The sequence below is a fragment of the Zingiber officinale genome, chromosome 10B, assembly GCF_018446385.1.
Source record: "Zingiber officinale cultivar Zhangliang chromosome 10B, Zo_v1.1, whole genome shotgun sequence".
In the NCBI taxonomy this organism is placed as follows: domain Eukaryota; kingdom Viridiplantae; phylum Streptophyta; class Magnoliopsida; order Zingiberales; family Zingiberaceae; genus Zingiber; species Zingiber officinale.
Genome location: NC_056005.1, coordinates 17,760,594 through 17,782,327, shown reverse-complemented (window position 1 = coordinate 17,782,327; position 21,734 = coordinate 17,760,594). Strand labels below are relative to the sequence as shown.

Below are 21,734 nucleotides of genomic sequence, written 5' to 3'. Positions count from 1 at the left end.
CACAAGACATCATCATATCTTGATAAATTAAAGCAAGATAAAGTGAATAACAAAGAGAACTGAATACTAATTAAGCTCAAAATACCTAAGAGTTAATTATAAAATATAGCAAAGTTTAAACTTATTCTTAAATTTAGCATAACCTAAATCTTAATATTTTGTTTGAACTAAATTTGAAAATAGCCCTAAATCATTTGCTATATTTACATATTAACTCAAATAATAAATCAGAGAATAGAGCAAAAATATATATCCATAAATCATCTTTCATAGTCTTTGCAAAATAGTAGTCGACACACACGATCACAACACTAAACAAACACAATCCAGTCAATATCAATTCACAGGAAGTTTTAGTAAATCATCTTCGTTCAAAGTTTGGCAAGCAATCCAGTGCTGGATGCCAGCTTTGGTGATCCAACATCCTTCTCCATCTCGCTAGTGCTTGGTGGCACATCAACTGCTGGGGAGCAGTTAAAGAAACCATGTGGCTGCAGCGTACATAAAACATGTCAAGCACGGCATAAATTTACAATTAATAGAATATTTGAAACTGTCAAGTGACGTCAGAAATCTTAAAAGGGCAAGAAAACTAGTTACTGAAGGATATGTAGTAAGAATTTATTTATTTTTTAAAATATATGATACTGCTTAATACCAATCTACAAGTAGCCAGAACAATGATTAGTTGTGTACTAACCTTGCAGAATTATTAAAGTTTAGAGACTAATAGTGCCTGAAGAACTAAAGTTGTTAGTTGATTTATCAAGCGTTGACATTCTGCTAAATTATCATTTTCTATATGTTTATCTTCTTGGAAGAAGATAAGACTAAACTACTACAAGAAATCACTGGATTGTTAACAACCAGAAATGAGAATGCCATGCGAAATCCATGTGCTACGTCTCCTAACTAATTTCCTATAGCTTCATAAGAAGAAAAAAATGCTGATATAACTAGAAATCAACGAGTCTGTTTGGGTTTGACTGCTTCCAGATGATTCCAGATTCAACCTGTTTCTGGCTATAATATGGAAAATTTCACTAATAATCACGTCAGTATGATTTTAGATATGATATGGGACATTTGCTGACAATCATGTCGGTATTTGACGACCAGAATATACATTGCCAAGTGTTTGCACTAGGATTAAACATAACAAAGCTAGCATTGATATGGCAAACAAGCGACAGTAATTAGCAAGCCCTTTGAATTAAACATGAAAGAAATTAACATCTGTGTTTCTTGAAGCAGAAGTTCTTAACATCTGTGTCACTAGCAGCAACTCACAACTAAGCCGCAAGGCCATGGGTAGTACTGAGTGCAACTCTTCAGCTCACATGTGTTGGGCATAAGCCCATAAACAATATTCTAAATTTTTCTATAAAATATTCACTGATGCAGTAGTAAAGGGAGTCCACCAAGGACGAGTCAAAGGTATGTCAAGTAGCCGACGTGGCGGTCGAGGTCTAGGTGGTCAAAGGCGAAATCAAATCCTCTGTTCCCAGATTCTTGTGTCTCCGTGTCTCATTGTCGATCAGATGAGTTAAACAGCCTTGTGATGTGCACTACATCCTTGAAATGTGATTTAATCCGTTCGATCGACGATGAGACACGGGAACACAAGAATCTGGGGACAGAGGATTTGATCTCCTCAAAGGCATAGAATTGTTAGGTCACCAAAGTTAGCCGAGTTGGTGGCAATGAGCCTAGGGGGCCTGAAGGGTTTGATCGACTTGGAGGATCATCTGAGCAGATCGCTCGTCCGATCGGGACGACTATAGAGAGGACATTAGATGCTCACGACTGGGACGACCCTATAAGGGCTAGTACAACCGGACCGCATGTCCGGTAGTGCGAGGAACAACCTATCGAGCCGAGTGACAATGGAGAAGAACAACTGAGATCGACATGGCAGGGAATCCCGGCCGAGCGGCTCCCCCGCTCGGCCAAACAGTGGGACCCCTTGGTTAGCTCATTGTATCCTTTTGGAAGTTGGTGTCGTTGACAGTAGGGCAAGGTCAACAAGCAAATCGTACGACGGAAACTTCCACTGTCATGTCATGAATTTGCACGCCCTGTTAAGGAATGATGTCAAAGACACTTTTTTGACATATCTTTTCATAGGACAATTGGAAAAATGTGCACGTGCCTTGAGGAGTGTGCATGTCTGCTATTGGAGTACTATATAAGGGGTCCATGCACCAGCGGAGGTATGCGTTATTTGTGAGTAGACTCCTGTTGTTATTACAGTTCTCTTTGTCGTCTTTCTACTATTTCGGTGACTGACTTAAGCGAGGGCCAACGCCGGGACCCTTTCCCTAGCCCGACACTGACGTTCTTGGTTTTGTAGAGTGGAGCGGAGTCTTCACACTGTCAACTGAGCCACATCCCCAACAAGCTATCTTCACCGCTTTCGGACAGGATCATTCACATATTGATTTTTTATCTCTAAAACAATTTTAAAATCATATTAAATTAGATTAAAGTAGTTAATTATTATTTTAATATTTCAGATTTTCTAATTATTATTTTTTATTATTTTTATAATATTCTGTTATTAAATTCAAGGTCCAGGCCAGACTACCATAATATGGTTTCAAATAAGATTGTAACTGTTGGGAAAGCTTGTTGATTGTCAGGGTTGGTATTTAGCAAATCTAAAATAATTAGACTGATAGCCACATAGGGCGTGAGAATTAAGGACTTCAAATCTTTAGAACATCTGCAGTAAGGATTTCCAATTACTATATATAACAATGATTATGCAGTCATACAAGGAGGAAACATACCAGCTCAACAAAACAGATCTAAAGTCATGCAAATGAACAAAAAATACCATGAGCATAAAGCCTATCCTTTCCACAGGCATGACAGGCCAATCCTCCAACCTGGGTATGTGAGTGATACCAAACACATACCTGCAATTGAAGACCACGAATAAGAAAACAACTGATCAAGAATAAAAACTGGATGATAGATGAAGCCCGGATAAAATGATTGAGAAACACGAGCTTCAAAAGTTTTAAGGGAATCAACCTGAGACAGGTCAAAAAGTACTATGCACATGTATGACAAGTATTCAGATGAGGATATACACTAGATGACTATATGAAGTATTAAATTTAGAGACAGTTCAAGAAACTAACCATAAGACGATGTCAGTTTCCTCAAGGGACCTATTCTTCTTAACCCATGTTGCCAATCCCTCATTTACGCGTGGATTTTGATTGGGAAACTCTCCTCCAGGAAACATCTCATCACGATTATAAGGTGTGACCCATAAATTATGCTTTAAGAAGGCAGCTCTTCTCAAAAACTTTGCTTCTGGACCAGCTAATGGGAGGCAATTCAGACCAGGCACAAGCTTATAGCCTGTAGGTTGGCCTGTTCGATTTACATTTCTTGTGTTCCGTATCTGGAAATCATTAAAGGTTTTATCAGTAAAATTGTTTATATTTAAAGAAAAAAAAGTGATAGGATGGTGAAAAGAAAAATATCACCTAAGGGATACACCACATGCTCAAGAATTGCAAAATTAGCAATAAGAAATGACTAAATAACCGGCCAATCTAACTCAATCTTACCCAATATACAAGGATGAAAAAAGTAAATCATGAGATTATCAACTAGGAGACTAGGAAGGGACAAGGCTATAAGTTAATTCAACACCCCAATCTTATCAGGCAACAAGGCTTGCATACAGAATGTTGTCCTTCACCAAAATAAGATCATACAATATGTAATACAGGCTGATATGAACATGTCGTACTATCCACATAAAAAAATCAGAAGAATGAGAAGCTTGTGAGAAAACAATATGGCCCTTACAATCCAATGGCGTGCAGATAAAGAATCACAATCCCGCATAGCCTCCAGTTCTGATTTTAGAAGCTTTTCTTCAGCATAAAAAGCATTGTTATGAATGTTGTTTTGGCCTGGCTCTTCAACTTTAACATTCACCTCAACCACCTAAAGGAAAAAGAATATAGCACCGTCTTGTTAACTATTAACCAATACCTCTTCCCCACGGAAAAAATTGAAAAAGACTTGCAATATGTTGGATGTACATGGACAGTTCATGAAATAATATGGTATTTCCTTGGATATGATTTGGCTATCATATGTGCTAAGCAACCTACTAGACATGGGATTTAACCTTATAAATTTTTGGCAATGCAAATGAAAATTCAATCAATAAAACAAACCTGATTAAATGCTTCAGTAGGTTTGCAATCAACAGCCATATCCATACGAGCAACAAAGAAATGTTGATGAACTGGTGCATACAACCCAGGGGCAATGGTTGTCCCATATTTTCTAGATTCGCCAGGTTGCAAAGCTCCCAAGCTTAATATACCAGTCAATTTTACTTCAGCTTCAATTTTACCATCCTGCATTCATGTAACAGTAGTTGACTAAGGTGTACAGACCAGAATTACCGCAAAATCAAATGCATAAGACAACAAACTGCCTAAATTCAAATTAGAAACCCCCAGAATCCCAAAAACCTAATTTTATAGCCATAGAAATCTGTCTCTTCTAATAGACCAGTGCAAGCCTACGTCCTGCTGCACTGCATCTCTATAAGTGCAGAACTTCATTGCTATCCTGCACCAAATTTCAGTCCGTTTTTCAATTAGTTCCCTGTTTATTCATCCTGAATTGTATCTAAAACCTGTTATCACATGAATCCATCACAAACTACCATGTAAATCAAATAAAAAATTCATTTAACATGCATTAGAATGATGTACTTTTTACAAACAGAAGCCCTGAAGTCATTTAGTACTGTTAAGAGCTTTAATGAAGCACCTATCTCAGTAGGAATAGCTAAATCCTATCATTCTCAGTGGCAAAAAAACCTTAGTTTTCTCACATGCCTTTTGTAAATGAATATATATAATACTTTCATATGTATATACAATGTTTTCATGTTGATCCTTGGCAGAGAAGAAAATTACCAAGGAGGAATAGGGGTAAGTAATGAGTAATAACTGCTGCTCAAGATACTATTGATGATCGACAAAACATATCATTTTAAGACAAAGAAGCTAGAAACATGCAATAAGAATAGCTATAATGAAGAATAACTTCAATTTCAACAATAAAGGTTGGCAGGCATCACAACAACTATGAACCTGATTAGGACTCCAATAAACTTTTAGCAGAAATACTTACTCTAGACAAAAGTAGTAAAATATAGAATAAAACATGAAAAGATAATGTACATATACAGCATATTTCCTTATGGAACGTACCTGATAGAAGTGCCAGAAAAAACCATATTCATAGTTAGCAACAGTACATATGAAAGAAACAGTTAACCTCCTCGATCGCCTAACTTCTGCTAAGCCTGTTCGCCAATCTTGATGTTTCCATAAGATTCCATGGTCCTCCTCATGCAAACAGACACAATTTTCAATGGTCTCAACACCGCCAGTATAGTTAGTAAAATGAGCATCAAAGTATTTGATGTAACCCAAGCAATCACAACCCTGGATCATCAATGGTTGTTAAACAATTAACAGAAAATAAAAAAAAAGAAAAAATGGTGGATGATGAAAGCAGAAACGAACATTTCAAAAATAGAAAATCTACCCTTTTAAGAGAGTGAGCATTTTTCCCAAGACCATCTTCACCAGCATCAAATGCATTCTTGCGGTAATGCGGCTCATTTGGATCTCCATATGGAACTACCATCTCAACAAAACTCAATCTATGTGCAATAGGTCTCCTACCCCGAGTGCCATCAATATATGCTACAGAGTACATTACTAAGCCCTCCCTTGGTGTGAAACCAATACGGAAGCTCCACTGGTAAGCAGAAATGCAAGAAATCTGTATTTGATAGATTTCACAAAGACTAAACCAAAAGATGCTACGAAAGACTTAATACCTTTTGCCATTCCACAAAATACCCATTTACGCGGAAACTTGGCCCCTCAGGCTGAATAATTTGCAGGGGTTTCACATCACTTCTGTCAACACCTCCACGAGTTTCTCCCGCCGTGTAGTTTCTCAATGGATCTGCTGGAGGCAGAGGTACTAATTTTCTATCTTCAAACTCAATTATCACATTGTTCGGTATATCAACAAGAATATAGATGCCTTCAACAGGACGTGCATAACCATTCTCCATGGGGCAATCACTTTCAGTTTGGCAAAAAATTAGTGGTTTTGCAAGTCTACGGCTAGGAGCATCAACATCACTATGATAACCAACACACCTAGCAAATGTGAATGCCATATAAAGAACTCATATATAAAAGAACAATTCTACTAGCTGGTCACTAAAAGGAGGTTTAACTAGAACAAGAACAGCATACCATGTATCAACCATTACAAGATCCATATCATCTACTCCTCTCTTTCTCATAGCTTCAATGAATGGAGGATAGCTCTTAACAGCAGCTTCACATTCCGCATATTCTATAGCATCCTGAAGTTAAGAGGTAAGAGAAATGATTAAAATATATTGTGCTCATAAGTCATAACCAGTGACTGAGGAACAAGCTTGTTGCCAATACTAGTGTCAATGGAAGGTACCAGAAGACTAAAAATGTCAAAATTGCATAATTGGTTAGCAAAAAAGAGTCGTCATACCAAACCAATTTCTGTTTACACATATCAAACAGAGTAGCTCTTATGTATGCATTAACAGGTTAAGAGAATAACATAAAATAAAAATATTTAAACAATCAACTGAAGGAACTGAGCTGATACACTTCAGTAAATACTAGCAGCAAGATGTTTACAGTAATGCAACAGTTAATAGCACTTTTCTTCTTCAAAGGGAGAAAAATAATTGGACACAAATTTGGAAAATAAACTGAAATTAGATGCTCAGGTGGAACAAAGATTTTGTTCACAACAAAACCAAGGAGGCCCTCAACCTGGTTATTTCTATGGATGTATACTAACACAATTAACTTCTGCGTGAGCACATACCAGGGGAGGCTGTACATCAGGAACAACTTCAGACGAGATGACTCTCCCTCTATGATGACCACCACGAGTAGCAGCATGGACTTCAGATAGTTCAACAACCCAGATGCTGGTTTCATTTGACTTTTTGTTATAGACAATAAGCCGAGCCCTCCTAGGAGGAAGCTTGCTTGGGATGACAGGAGCACCTTTTGCTCTGGGAAGTAGAGATGGTTGGAAAGGGGGGAAAAAGTAGGCATCAGCTAGTGCCACAATACTTTTCTCAGGCTCCAATAGAACAACTTCAACAAACCTCATACTATCTCTGACCTGCAATGAGATAATACTAAGTAGCACAAAAGTAATCAAATTTTATCAAACAAAGAAAAAATTATAGCAAAAGTCTGGCAAGCATCAACAGAGTACAGTATCAAACCTCAGGGGTTGCACCAGCAGCCCTAACAGTTGCTATTGCAACAGAGATTTCAGCAGCAGATAATGGATCAAGAGGGTGTCTTGACTGAGCCCTCATCATTATGGGGGTCCCTTGTGTGAAACATCAGACATCAGAATCAAGTAAAGCAAGACTAATGAATGTGCAGAGCAAAATTCAACATAGCATGAATAGGAAATAGAAAATAGAAGCTAGAGCAGAATTTTTGTCATGAGAATTAATACAATCTCCATTACAAAGAGTCCAGGAAATGAAGAAATTGATACGCCAAAGGCCAGAGAAGAGCCTTTGTGTATCATGATTCATGATGTGTTATGAGGTTTGACAATTGAACTAGCCCACCAAGCTGCAACACTAAAATGAACTGAATTGTCAATTTTACATTTTTAATTGTTCTCTAACTTTTATTTTAGTTCTTAATTCTCTAGATTTGCTTATAGGCCCAAATGAGTTGATTTTTTTAAGTAATAGGATTAGTGACTCGAAATTTTAATTTAATTAGGAGATTTTGCAAAGTTAAAAGATATGGAATTTTGATAGTAAAATGGAACCCTGTAAATGGGTTTCTTCATTATGATTGTGGATGATGATTTGTATTGAGTAGCCCCTCTTATTCTACATTGCTGGTGTGAGGATACCATATCAAGCAAGAGGCCACTGGTGGTGATTTATCCATTATCCACGGCAAGTGTGAAGCTCATATTTATCCTGCTTATACCTTCACATTTATCCATCCTTCCTGCCTTCTTATCTATTATGTGATTATATATGTGGTAATCAACACAAAAATAGTGGAGCTGGTTATCCAAGTTCTTTTTTTTCGAACCTCCTCTTCAACATATCTGTCCAAGATTGGTAACAGTTTGGTGCCCCCACTATTTATCTCTGGTTGACTTCCTGGTATCTAGCGCAACAAGGTCACCTACATGTATTCTACTCATGACCAACACCTGATTGTGGCCTTGAGACAGAAAAGAAACACACCTTGATTTACTGGACATGGGACATTTTGGAGTATAGAGATTCATATGCTGCTTCAGGTCAAGTGCATGAATAAAATGAAAAAAAGTACAGGAATTTATAAGGTTGAACTAAACAAGCCCATTGAAGCATCATATGGCTTATCAGATCTGAGCTGGTCAGGCCACTTGATTTTGAAATTGGTTTGAATCTTGATTGAAATATGCATTTGAAAACTTACTGTAAAGTTCACATTGTGAAGTAGTGGATCTTCACTTGGGAACAAAATTACTGCTGGGATTTGATGAATACTGTGGAGTTTGGCAAATCAACAATGGATTGGTTCAAACCACCCATGTGACACAACATAACAAGTTGATCAATCTCATAACGTTACTTAAATGCTTTGGTAAAATTCCTTGCTAGATCATTAAATGATCCACAATTATTTTAATTCTAAGATTCCGTACTTATTGTTCAACTTGTTCTATATCAATGTGCCTAGCTGGAAAACTAATCCATTGCTAGCATAAATGCAGGTGAATTTCACAACCACAGTACTCTAGCAGGAGAGAAAGTATATGTCAGGCAATAGCTAGTTTCCTTTACCAAATCAATATCAAGGAGAACATTTATTAACTATTTCCCTAAATACCTTGCGAAACATTAGTTAAGCAACATGTGTCCATAATACCATTTTCAATAAAAAAAAATTTCAGGCATTGCCTTATCCATATTTTTATTATATCAAGATTCTTATCATAGACATCTTTTTTTTTATTATTTTCCCATCTCATTGCGTGCCTTGGCAAACATTACATACTAAACCAGCAAAGATAAGATTGGATTAACTTGTTTTGTGCTTGACTTATTTTCTATGTTACCCACATTAAAGTCTTTATCCTCTGTCCTCCAAAATTCGTAAAGTCCGATCAGTAGCATGGCAACAATGTATAGCATCGATAACCCCGACAAAAACATGATCCATGATACAAAACGATACAAACATCGCATATAAACAAGATGATGACTGGAAGTAAAAGGGCGAAGGATAGATACCCTTGGCAGAAGCCTTTGCAGCATACGGATCCTCGATATCCTCGACAGGGTCGATGAGCGAGGTCATGGCCGTCGTGGCGCTTACTGCTACGGCAGCGGATCTCTTAGTTCCATCCTCCGCTATCCATCCCGCCTTGGAGGCAACGGCCGAAGCGCCGGGTTTGATAGGTAGGAGACGCGGGGCACAGCAGGGCGCCGTTTTTTCCTCAGTTGTGGCCATTGCAGGGGATTAACTAGCTCACCGAATCCTCCGTAATAACCCTCACCGCCGATGCCACGATCTGACATGCAGCAAACCTCCGTTGTCCTGCACCTCCCGCTGTTCGCTCCTTTCTCCGTTAACCTTTCCCTTTTGATGGTATAGAACACTGGGGAGAAAGGAGGGACGGCGATCGATTTGGTGGCTTTTGCTGCAAGATGGGCCGGTGGATAGAGAGCGACGGTGGCGATACGAAAGGTCGAGGCCGGGGAGATCAGAGGTGTCTGCCCTTTTCACGTGAATTTATAGAATGCAAGAGGGCAAGCTGTTTAGAGATGGGACAGGTGTCGGTGCCAGCCGGTGACTTAACGCCAGTGGTAAGTTACATGGAACTATGATCGGCCGAACCAGTTCCTCCCATTGGATCACTTGAAACAGGCAATGGTAATGGAGCTGGGACGAGATTTGTCATCCAATCTCCGTCTCCTAATTACATTCTCGCCCTCATCCCCGATGTCTAATGAGGGACTCCTCATCCCGATTCGGTAGGAATTAAATCTCTATTCTCATCTCTATCCTTATTCCCATCTCCGATTTAAATATTTATTATCCAACTTAATAAAAAGGTTTAATTTTTCAACCTCTTTTCTAAAAGTATTAAGGCTACGTTTAATTTAGGGAATTAAGAATGAGAGAATGAATTCATTCCTAAATTTTATGTTTGATTGATTGAAATAAAACTCAAAAAATTTGAGTATAGATGAATTTCTCTCTCCTTATTCTATCATCACACATTCTATCTCAACATATTTTCACTTTCCTTATTCTCTCTCATCACGCATTCTATATCATTTTTATTCTCTCCCATCACATTCTCTCTCCTTATTTTCTCTCTCTTCATTCTCTTCTCATTTTTCTCATCATACTTTCTCTCTCCTCATTTTATCATCACACTTTCTCTCTCAACATATTTTCTCTCTCCCCCTCCTCTCTCATCACATATTCTATATCATTTTTTAGCCCCACAGGGTTATCTCGGCTGGTAAAGGCGTGGAAGTTTGCCACTGAGAACATGGGTTCGAGTCCGCAGGGCAACGGGGATTTATTCCCTATCCCTGTGCAAAAAGTCTCGGCCCACTGTGTACTTGCCACCGAGCTACCGTGATTTACCTCCCTCGTTATGACCCTGGGCAGGGTGCGGCGGGGGCCCTGAGGGCGAGGGTTTCGCCTTTTTGCCACATTGCCACATATTCTATATCATTTTCTCTCTGTATTATCTCCCATCACACACTCTCTCCTCATTTTCTCTCTTCATTTTTCTCATCATATTTTCTCCGTCCTCAATCTATCTCCACATTTTCTCTCATCACACTTTCTCTTTCTTTATTCTCTTGCATTACACTCTCTCTCCTCATTTTCTCTCATCATACTTTCCTCTCTTTATTTTTTCCCATCACACATTCTCTCTCAATCTCTCATTTTCTCTCATCATACTTTCTCTCTTAATATCTCATTATATTTTTTCTCTCTTCATTTTTTTCTCAACACGATTTCTTTCTCATCGTACTTTTTCTTTTCTCAATTTCTCCTATCATGCTCTCTCTCATCATTTTTTCTCATCACATTTTCTTTCTATTTTTTCCCATCACACTTTCTCTCTCATCATACTTTCTCTCTCATGATATGTTTCTCTCCCATCTAATTTTTTCTCTTATTTTCCTCTAAGGGTAAAAAAGAAAATTTAGGTTCATTTCGATTGAAAATATTCAACTAACCAAACATTATTTTTAAGAATGATATTTAAGCTAATACTCATTCTCATTCCACAATACTATGATACTCATTCCGATTCTGATTCCTAACAGAGAACCAAATGTCACCTAAAACAAGAATTCAATTCTCAAGATATAGTGCAGACGATAGACACACAATATTTCTAATATAATAAGGATTGGATCTAAAAAAACTTACGATTTAAAATTCAACCAACGTACCATACGTCTTGAGCACATGTATCTGAATTTATCTCTCTTCGTACCCGTGAGGCTAGCTCTAAGGGATCACTGAGATGACAAATTCACCAATAAAAAATAAATACTAATATTAATTAATAAATGCATATATATAATAACATTATTTAATAATATTAAACTTTATAGGATGGATTCGGATGTGGATAGCATCCCATACTTACCCTATTTAACTACGGGGATTTAAAATATACTTTCCAAACTCATCATATTTTTTATTTTTCTCATGAGTCTCAAATATACAGGGAAAATTGGCATCCCTACTTGGACAGGAAACGAAAAAAATTCAATCCATTCCATTTTAAATAGTTGAAAAATAATTTATAAATGAGTTCTAAATTTATCTATAGATTATTTTTATATTAAATAAATAAAGAGAAAATTCTTAATTCTCATATAATTCATCCTTTCCTCTTGGTCTTTTTGGGCACAAGTCAAGAAATCAAACGACCATAAAAAACTTAACTGTATTAGGAAAGCATTTAAAATATTTATTTAATCAGATTTTATTATTTCCTAGTTATTGACACTAATATTATATTTAATCGATTAGAAAACATTTGAAATATTATTAGTTTAGGCGGGGTTTTTATTTTAATTATTTGCATTAATATGCTCTATTTCTTATATCAGTGCCATTAGCAAAGAAATCAAACCATCGCAAAAACTTAATTACACATAATCATAGTTTAAGAAACAATTAATCAAGGACGTATTTAAAATTATAAAATTTCTAAAAGTATCTAACTTTCAGATTTTGCAGAAGATACATTTATTTTTCATTTACTTCTCCCATAAATCAATATAGTATTTAAACAATATTATTGTAATATTGGTTTTTAAATAATAGTGCTTTAGTGTAGTATTGTATTTCAAAAATAAACACAACTTTAATGTGTTGGATCCCGTGATTATTTTGATGTGATCAACTAAGTTAGGTTAGGTTCTATTTGGTTTTGATCTCTGTGTCTAAGTGTGCAGGAGTTTAGGAGCACAGGAAGTCGAGTAGAAGACGCGGCTAATGAGAAGAACAGCATGGGAGAGAGCCGACGGGCTCGGTGCGTCCGAGGGACGAGAAGCTGCGGAAGAGTACACCGGTGGACGAGAATAACGTGCACGACGTTCGAGGGACGAGAAGTCGGAGCGGGAGCCTGCTCGAGGAGAAGATCAGAAATTGAGTTTGGCTTAGCCCTATTTCGGTTGACTGCAATCACCCAGGCGATCGGAGCAGCAACGGAGCATAGAGAGGTTGTAAAGGATGCTGAAGGCGCCCTCTATGGGAATAGAGGGCGCCTCCGAGGCACGCCAGCGCCTCCGCCATCTGCATGGCGGAGGGCACCCTCCATAAGCATGGAAGGCGCCCTCCATGAGTATGGAGGGTGCCCTCGACCTAGCCAAACTAGTCGTTTGTAGCGAATAAAGTTTTATCCACTGCGCCATGCTGGAGGCGCCTTCCAAGCCTTTGGAAGCGCCCTCAAGCTTCGGATGAGATTTTTCAGGGGCTATAAAAAGACCCCTGGACCTAGGAAATCAAGAACAACTTGAGAACAACTACTGTAATCATTTCCTAGAGATTTTCTGAACTTTTCAAAGAGTGTAAGAGGTTTCTCCGCCTACACAAAGGAGATATTTCTAGTAGAGCTTTGCAACCGTCTTGGATTAACAACCACCTAGGTTGTAACCAAGTCAAATATGTTTGCCTCTTTTCTTTATTAGTTGTTCATTTTTAAGATTATAATTATTGTGATAGTACTACTAATCTTAGTTAGAAAAATAGAGAAAATAATTTTCTTTTACAGACGCTGCGCTCTCTGACCGGCCCCGCCGTTGCACCAATAAGTGGTATCAGAGCCCAACCGCCTCAGAAGGACTAACTGTCGACTGAAGCATCAAGATCAAGATGATGACCGATACAAACATTCACTCACCAAAATTCGAGGGAGGCTTCGTACAATGGAAACGTCCGATGGAGGTATTTTTCAAAACAAATTTCGAAATTCTATTAATAATGAAATACAGTTTTGTAGCACCTTCGGATCAGCATGGAGCCAAGAAAGAAGAATATCAGTGGACGAAGAAGAAGCAAGCGGACTTCGTGGCGAACGATAAAGCAGAGTTCCATTTGCTCAACGTCCTTCCGCCCAGGAGGTCAATTGAATCGGCAGCAACGACTCTACCAAAGATCTCTGGGAGAAGTTTCTAGAATTTCACGAAGGCACCTCGGAAGCAAAGTTAGCAAGGAGAGATATACTCCGAACCCAGCTAACAACCCTGAGGATGAACAATGGAGAAAAGGTATCGCAACTCGAAGCATGAATCAAGGGACTAATTACTCATTTAAACAATCTCGGAGAATTGATAACAAACAGAGACTCAATCCGGTATGCGCTCAATGCCTTCCCGAGAACTTCAGAATAAGCGTCCTTAGTAGATACATACTACATCTTTAAGGATCTTGAGGTAAGTACGCTAGACAACTTGTTTTCCACTTTTGAACTTCACGAATCTCGAATTGCATATAGTAAAGAAATAGAAAAGACAAATCTCAATATTGCCCTAAAAGCAAAGACGGAAGATCAAAACTTCGAAGCATCCATCAATGAAGTCGAAGCGGCTCTTATTGTAAGAAAGTTCAATAAATTTATTAAATCTAATAAATTTAAATCGTAGATGAGAAAACATCTTCGAAATAAAAGGATCGTCCGATGCTACAATTGCAACGAAGAAGGGCACATCAAAGATAACTGCTCAAAACTAAAGAACAAAGACAAGGAAAAGAATAAGAAGCCAGCTCAGCCCAAACATAATCTCAAAGTCACGTGGGACAAGTCGTCATCCTCCGAATCTGAAATCAAAGCATATGCCGGACTAGCCCTAATGACAATCCATCAAGAAGAAGATGAGATCAGTTCAGAGATGAGCATAGATGAAGGGGGAGGATCATCGGAAGAAAACAGCGATGAAGGGGGAGCATCATAAATTGAGGTAAGTGAGGTACGCGCTCTATCTCCCAAGCAATCCTTTAATTTTATTAAAATTCTTACTAAAGATCTAGTGAAATTAGAAAAGGAAATACCGAGTTAAAATTGAACTTAGCAAAGGTATGCCCTCTAGAATTGTATGATAATCTAAAATTAAAAAAATGAAAAATTAAAAATAGAAATCGAAAAATTGAAAAATGACCATGCATTCTTGAAACAAAATAACTTTCAAAAATCAAAATTTAAAATTTATGGTAGATTAAATTGGTATATGAGACATCACCAGGGACAAATAAGAAAAATTCCTAGAGGATATGTACCCCCTAAATTCTTAATTAATCCAGTAGAAAGGAACCTATATTGGGTTTCAAAGTTTTACTTAGATTAAATTCTTTTTTAATTTAAGGCTTTCAGAAAAATTAAATGTTTAAATTCTTTTAAAGACTTTGTTTAGAAGTGGTTGATGATCCAATAACCAAGAAGGCCTAGTGCCTCGCTACAGCCTAGAAGCCGATTATTGAATTGAATATTTAATTGACAACTGATAAGCTTGTGCAATTAATTAAGATATTATTTTCGATGTTTGTCAATTATTGGAAAACTTTATAACTTAGATATTTTTAAAAAGTTACCCTCTTTTTAATGTGATAAAAGAAAAGAGGGAGGGGGGGGTATGTATAAGTTTAGGGGAAGTTAGGATTTTATCAAAATTCTGAATTTTTGCTAACACTATTTTATAAGTCTGAATTTTGTTAAATTAGTTTATTTCATACTTAGTGTTGCAATTCCTTTTATTGCAAACTTTATACTTAAAATATTTTATTTGCAAATTCTTTAATTACTACTTGTTTGTTATTATCCTAACTTGAATTTGGGTTGATGCACATCAAAAAGAGGGAGATTGTTAAATCCTATGGTTGTTTTGATGTGATCAACTAAGTTAAGTTAGGTCTTGTTTGATTTTGATCCCTGTGTCTAAGTGTGAAGGAGCACAGGAAGTCGAGTAGAAGATGCGACTAACGAGAAGGACGGTAGGGAGAGAGCCGATGGGCTTGGAGCGTTCGAGGGACGAGAAGCTACGGAAGAGTACACCTATGGGCGAGAAGAATGTGCGCGACGTTCGAGCGACAAGAAGTCGGAGTGGAAGCCTGCTCGAGGAGAAGGTCGAAAATTGGGTACGACTGAGTCCTATTTTGGTTGGTCGCAATCACCCGGCGATCGGAGCAGCAACGGAGCATAGAGTGGCTATAAAGGCTGATGAAGGTGTCCTCTATGCACCTCCGAGGCGCACCAACGCCTCCGCCATCTGCAGGCGGAGGGCGCCCTCCATAAGCATGGAAGGTGCCTCCATGAGTATGGAGAGTGCCCTCGACCTGGCCAAACTAGTCGTTTGCAGTGGATAAAATTTTATCCACTGCGCCACGCTACAGGTGCCTTCCAAGCTCTTTGGAGGCGGCCTCAAGCTTCGGATGAGATTTTTCAGGGGTTATAAAAAGACCCCTGGACCTAGAAATCAAGAAAAACTTCAGAACAACTACTGTAATCATTTAATAGATTCTGAGCTTTTCGAAGAGTGTAAGAGGCTTCTTCGCCTACACGAAGGAGATATTTTTAGTAGAACTTTGCAACCATCTTGGATTAATAAAACTTAAGTTGTAGTCAAGTTAAATTTGTTTATCTCTTTTTTTTTATTATTAGTGGTTTATTTTTTTGAGATTATAATTATTCATTTTAAAAATTTCATAATTTTAAATGCACCCCAGCCAATTGTCGTGATTTAATTTTTAAAATATTTGTCAGGGTAGAGTTTCTTATTTCTTGATTGTTTATTGTGATATGTTCTATTTCTGAATCATATTGTAAGTCAAAAGGCCAAATAATTTTGAAATTTAGCCGATACAAGAAAAGAGATGCCATTGAAAATAATATTCAAAGAGCCGGAGGTGAATCAATCCATGAGAGGGCATCCTTACAGCAACAATTAATTATTTAATTGATTAATTATTAACTAATTCCGCATCTTAATTAAGCTGCTCCGCCACCTCCACGAATCGATGTGACAACCACTCCACTTCCTCGACAGGCGGCAAGCTTATCACCGATTTGTTGTCTTATGGCATTCAATTAAAAGAGTAATCTTTAATTAAGATTAGGATTAGGATTATCTCTGCCACAGGCATTTCATTATACTCACTTCACTTGGACGGTTGGGCCCCCTCCTTTTTCAGCGTGCCCTAGAAATTAATATTCAAAGTGAAAAGGGCGACATTATTGCACTGTAATAATAACAAATAATGCCGAATAAACAATTGGTCGGATCGTGCATGTATATTATATATATATTGTCGTATAATGCATGCCCATTCGACAAGGTTCGACGCAGTGATGGGGGGGTGGACAAATAGCTGGCGATTCGTATGATAAAACTTAAAACACATCCAAATTATTGCGCGTATGTTTTTTTTTTTTTTCTGTAATCACCTAATATGCAATTTATTAGTTCATATTTTGAAGAGTATAATTAATTACGTTATTATACTTAAATTACAAGGCGGTCGAATAAAGAATCTCGCGGCATCGTAACACGTCAGCATCTTATCGCGATTCCAATCAGACGAATTGAATAGGACACCGTGCTGGAGGACATTGCCGAACGTAATTGGGTGGCGCGTGGCGCGTGGCGCGTGGCGCATGACGCGTGACGTGGACTCATGCGAGTGGGCGGTGTTTGTGCAACTGCAAGAAGACTTTCTGCTGATGTGTTGCAAAAGCGTGTGTTGAATTTGTATTTAGTTAGTCTGCCCACGGATCGGCGGCTTAAAAATTATAGTTTTTGCATGGGGGAAGGCAAAGTGTACCTCGATGTGGATTGAATTTATTTTGGATAAGGACAAGTACAATTATTAAAGTGCAAAAGTTAAAAACAAAACTTTTTTATTTTGGTGGAATCACAAGCCCTATCGCATTTTAATTTTTTTAATAAAAAAATCATTCCACGATCACAGCGAGATAATTACTCAACTATTCTGTTTTATTATTTTTATTATTATCTTCCCCTCTATATTTTCCATCAAAACCATAAAAGAGAGACATGTTACAATAACAATAAAATTATAATTGTTAAGCATATTATAGTAACTCCAGTTTAATAATTATTATAACACATATTTAACATATTTAAAAATATTTACGTTATAACACATATAATTATATAATTATTATAATACAGATTCAATATGTTCATCTAACATTCATATTATAACAACTATAAAATTATCAGTGACGGAGCTTACTCGGGCCCAGTGTGGGCAGTTACCCACACTGGGCCCGGATAAAAAAAAAATATTATTAGTCTTTTTTTGCCCTAAGTCAACCCTAATTAAACTAATTGCTCTCTAACCTTGCGACGAACGACTTCTCCAATCTCCATGCCGAACCTGCAGAGGCCATAGCCAGAGGCCTAGAGGAACACCGAACACGAGTTGGGAGAAAAGTATCGTGTGCGACCACGTCGTCGGCTACGCGCCTGCAAGCTGCGGCAACCTCACAAATGCCTCCCGAAATACCCATCTTCATATTCTTCAGTAGTCAGTCTTTCCTCGTCGGCCGGCAGTCGCCGCCTCCTTTTCGATTTCATCTTCCTCCTTTGCTGCCGCACTCCATAGCAATCTAAGAAGCCCAAGGACCCAAGATAACCCTTAAAGCCTTAACCCTAAATGCTTTTTTCCTGTTCCGAAAAACAAAATGACAAACTGGCGAAGCACTTCTAAGTTCGAACTTCTGTTTCCACAACTCATATTAAATAATTTTCAATAAAAAATTATCTATATATTATTTTGTTTTCTACTATATGCTGATAACGCTTACAAAATTAAGAACTACAGCCACTACCCACTAATGTGATAGTTAATTATGAGATTTTTTTTCTTTTACAATAATTATTCATATACAAGGCTGTGCACGATAGCATGGGTAAAAAAGTATCGATAAATATTAAATCTATGCTATGTTAATTAAATATATAATTTGATAATTTTAGAATTTTGTTTAAGTTTGGATTGTTAATTCATTTTTTATTTATTTATATTAGGAAATCACTATGTCTACAATGCATAGATTTTTTAAAAGAAAAGCTCCAGAACCAGAAGAACAAAATACTGGAAATATTACAGTTGGAGAATTTGATTTTTCACAACTACGAGCAGATCCTGGACTAAGGATTCCCATTTGTTCTTATAATGCTAACATTAGGGATCAAGTTCGAAGGATATATTTGCAAAAAGGCCCATGTCAACCTTCAGGTTATGAATTCCCAAAACGAAAATTTAGAGTAAGTCAATTTAGACGGTTCAATCCTTCATGGTTTAAGGAATTTGGCGATTGGTTGGAATATAGTATAGAAAAAGATGCAGCGTATTGTTTGTATTGTTATCTTTTCAAGACAACTAAGGGAAAACAAGCAGGAGGAGAGACTTTTGTTAGTGAAGGATTCACAAATTGGAAGGGTAAAGATAGATTAAATATTCATGTTGGCCAACATGATAGTGAACATCATAAAGCTCGAATGAATTGTGAAGCTTTAATGAATCCAGAGGAGCACATCCAATCAATTTTGCACAAACAGTCAAAGCAAATACGAAGTGATTATCGTATCTGTCTCACTGCTTTGATTGATTGTATTAGAGTTCTGTTGCGACAAGGGAATTCATTTCGGGGTCATGATGAGACTGAAGGTTCTCTTAATCCGGGTAATTTTCTTATTCAACTGGAGTTTTTATGTGCTCATAATAAAGAGATTAATGATGTGATATTGAAAAATGCTCCTAAAATTGCAAGTTAACATCACTGGATATTCAGAAGGATATAGTAAGGGCTTGTGCAACTAAAACAATTAATGTTATTATCAAAGATATTGGTAATTCATTATTCTCTATTTTAGTTGATGAATCTCATGATGTGTCAATGAAGGAGCAAATGTCAGTTGTTTTGCGCTATGTTGATAGTAGTGGGCATATAAATGAGCGTTTTATTGGAATTGAACATGTTACTAGTACTACAACACTCTCACTTAAAGCTGCTATTGATAAGATGTTCGCTAAATATAATTTGAGCATATCTAATGTGAGAGGACAAGGTTTTGATGGAGCAAGTAATATGCAAGGTAAATTTAATGGTCTAAAAGCACTCATTTTAAAGGAGAACCCATGTGCATTTTACATACATTGTTTTGCCCATCATCTTCAACTAGCTCTTATAGCTGTGGCCAAGAAAAATCTTCCAATTTCTAATTTCTTTCGTACTGTTGGTGATGTGGTAAATGTTGTTGGATCATCCTGCAAACGTTCTGATCTTCTTAAGGATAAACATTCAGATTTTATTGTTGAGGCACTAGAGAGGGGTGAAATTTCAAGTGGTTGAGGGCTTAATCAAGAAACTACCCTTCAACGTGCTAGGGATACACGTTGGGGGTCACATTACAATTCTTTGAATAGTTTGATTTCTATGTTCTCTGCTGTCAGTGATGTGCTTGAAATGATTTCAGAAGATGATTCCAGTTCTCCTGATCAAAAAACTGAGGCATTTAATTTATTGGAATCAATACTTTCATTTGATTTTGCATTCAATCTACACTTGATAAAACATGTCTTAGGGATTTCGAGTGAATTGTCGACGACATTACAAAAGAAAGATCAGGATATTGTAAATGCAATGGATTTGGTACAAGTATGCAAACACCGACTCCAAAATATGAGAGAAGATGGTTGGGATTCATTTTTAGAAAAGGTTCACTATTTTTGTCAACAACATTATATTGATTGTCTCAAAATGGATGACATGTTCACACATTGGGCACCACGTGGTCGTCCCCATCGTAATCCACCAGAAGTGACAAATTTACATCACTATCGAGTTGATTTATTTTATGGTGTTATTGATATGCAACTTCAAGAATTAAATGATCGTTTCTCAGAGGCAAGTACATAGTTACTTCTTTGTGTAGCTTGTTTGTGTCCACAAAACTCTTTTATAGCTTTTGACAAGAAACAATTGTTGCAACTGGATGAGTTTTATCCACAAGATTTCTCAAGATTTGATCTTCTCGTACTTGATGATTAACTTGAAACTTATATATGTGATATGCGTTCTAACAAAACATTTCAAGGATTGAAAGACCTCGGTGATCTTTCAGAGAAGTTAGTTACGTCAAAGAAAAGTATGGTGTATCCATTGGTTTTTAAGCTTTTGACATTAGCATTAATTTTACCAGTTGCGACTACGTCTGTAGAGAGAGTATTTTCTGCCATGAGAATTGTGAAAGACAGGTTGCGCAATCGAATGAGTGACGATTGGATGAATGATAGTCTTATTGTCTATGTAGAGAAAGATATATTTCTAACGGTTGATAATGAAGCTATTATACAAAAGTTTCAAAATATGAAGACTCGAAAAGAACAATTGTAAGGTAATTATGTTGTGATGTTTGATTTCATATTGTATGCTTTGTTAACAAAAAAATTAGCTTCTTGACTTAAACTCTTTACAACTCTCTTTTGAAATGAATTTATTCTTTAAAAAATCATGTAGTTTTACTAATGCTGAATATGTCACGTTATCACTCACAAGTATAAGTTTTAGCTTTCCATTTTGAATTTTCATGGCAAGTGCTAATTTGTCTTATTCATTTGCAGCTATATTTCTATACAGATTTCATCAATGTGGATGATATTGGCTTGATGCTTGAAAATTATGAACAACTTTTGAGTGTATCTTATAACCAAGAATCTTTTTGAAGATGGTGGAATAAATAGTTTTTTTGATATTAGGGAGGATAATCCGGTTGGACAAGCTCAACGGGTTAGTTTTCATTTTGCCATTTATGGTTTAATTATTATGTCAACTTTTATGCATCATGTTCTGTTCTATTATATATTGCTTAGTCTTTGTTGATCTTTAATTTTATACCATTCATAATTTTACAATTATAAAATTTCAATTTTGTTATACTTTATTCAATATATTATATTATTGCCTACACTCAACCAATATTCTAGCTCCGCCCTTGAAAATTATAATGACTACAATGCAGATTCAACTTACTTAATATTCATATTATAGCAACTACG

General features: G+C 36.9%; 2 protein-coding genes across 2 annotated transcripts; one reads left to right on the top strand and one right to left on the bottom strand.

Moving 5' to 3' along the window:
• Nucleotides 1-235: 235 nt before the first annotated feature.
• On the bottom strand, nt 236-9,874 carry LOC122028883 (copper methylamine oxidase-like). The gene is made up of 12 exons (XM_042587833.1): nt 9,401-9,874; nt 7,364-7,473; nt 6,952-7,257; nt 6,330-6,442; nt 5,900-6,230; nt 5,602-5,817; nt 5,262-5,498; nt 4,209-4,394; nt 3,832-3,972; nt 3,150-3,418; nt 2,840-2,921; nt 236-491 (listed from the first exon to the last, which is right to left on the bottom strand). Exons 1-12 carry the CDS (start codon nt 9,618-9,620, stop codon nt 372-374), a joined length of 2,331 nt encoding a protein of 776 aa, XP_042443767.1. The 5' UTR covers nt 9,621-9,874; the 3' UTR covers nt 236-371.
• An 8,844-nt stretch (nt 9,875-18,718) lies between these two features.
• Nucleotides 18,719-21,401, top strand: LOC122028988. The gene is made up of 6 exons (XM_042587956.1): nt 18,719-19,250; nt 19,294-19,358; nt 19,447-19,771; nt 19,859-20,008; nt 20,153-20,334; nt 21,300-21,401. Exons 1-6 carry the CDS (start codon nt 18,719-18,721, stop codon nt 21,399-21,401), a joined length of 1,356 nt encoding a protein of 451 aa, XP_042443890.1.
• Nucleotides 21,402-21,734: the final 333 nt, after the last annotated feature.

What these genes read in the sequence shown, in the direction of transcription:
- LOC122028988 (XM_042587956.1), top strand. Translation starts at nt 18,719, where the DNA reads ATGCATAGATTTTTTAAAAGAAAAGCTCCAGAACCAGAAGAACAAAAT. An exon ending in TGGAGCAAGTAATATGCAAG is followed by an intron (nt 19,772 to 19,858) that starts GTAAATTTAATG and finishes ATCTTCAACTAG; the next exon opens with CTCTTATAGCTGTGGCCAAG. An exon ending in ATGCAATGGATTTGGTACAA is followed by an intron (nt 20,335 to 21,299) that starts GTATGCAAACAC and finishes ATTCATTTGCAG; the next exon opens with CTATATTTCTATACAGATTT.
- LOC122028883 (XM_042587833.1), bottom strand. Translation starts at nt 9,620, where the DNA reads ATGGCCACAACTGAGGAAAAAACGGCGCCCTGCTGTGCCCCGCGTCTC. An exon ending in ATTTTGTGGAATGGCAAAAG is followed by an intron (nt 5,818 to 5,899) that starts GTATTAAGTCTT and finishes TCTGCTTACCAG; the next exon opens with TGGAGCTTCCGTATTGGTTT. An exon ending in ATGCTCACTCTCTTAAAAGG is followed by an intron (nt 5,499 to 5,601) that starts GTAGATTTTCTA and finishes TTGATGATCCAG; the next exon opens with GGTTGTGATTGCTTGGGTTA.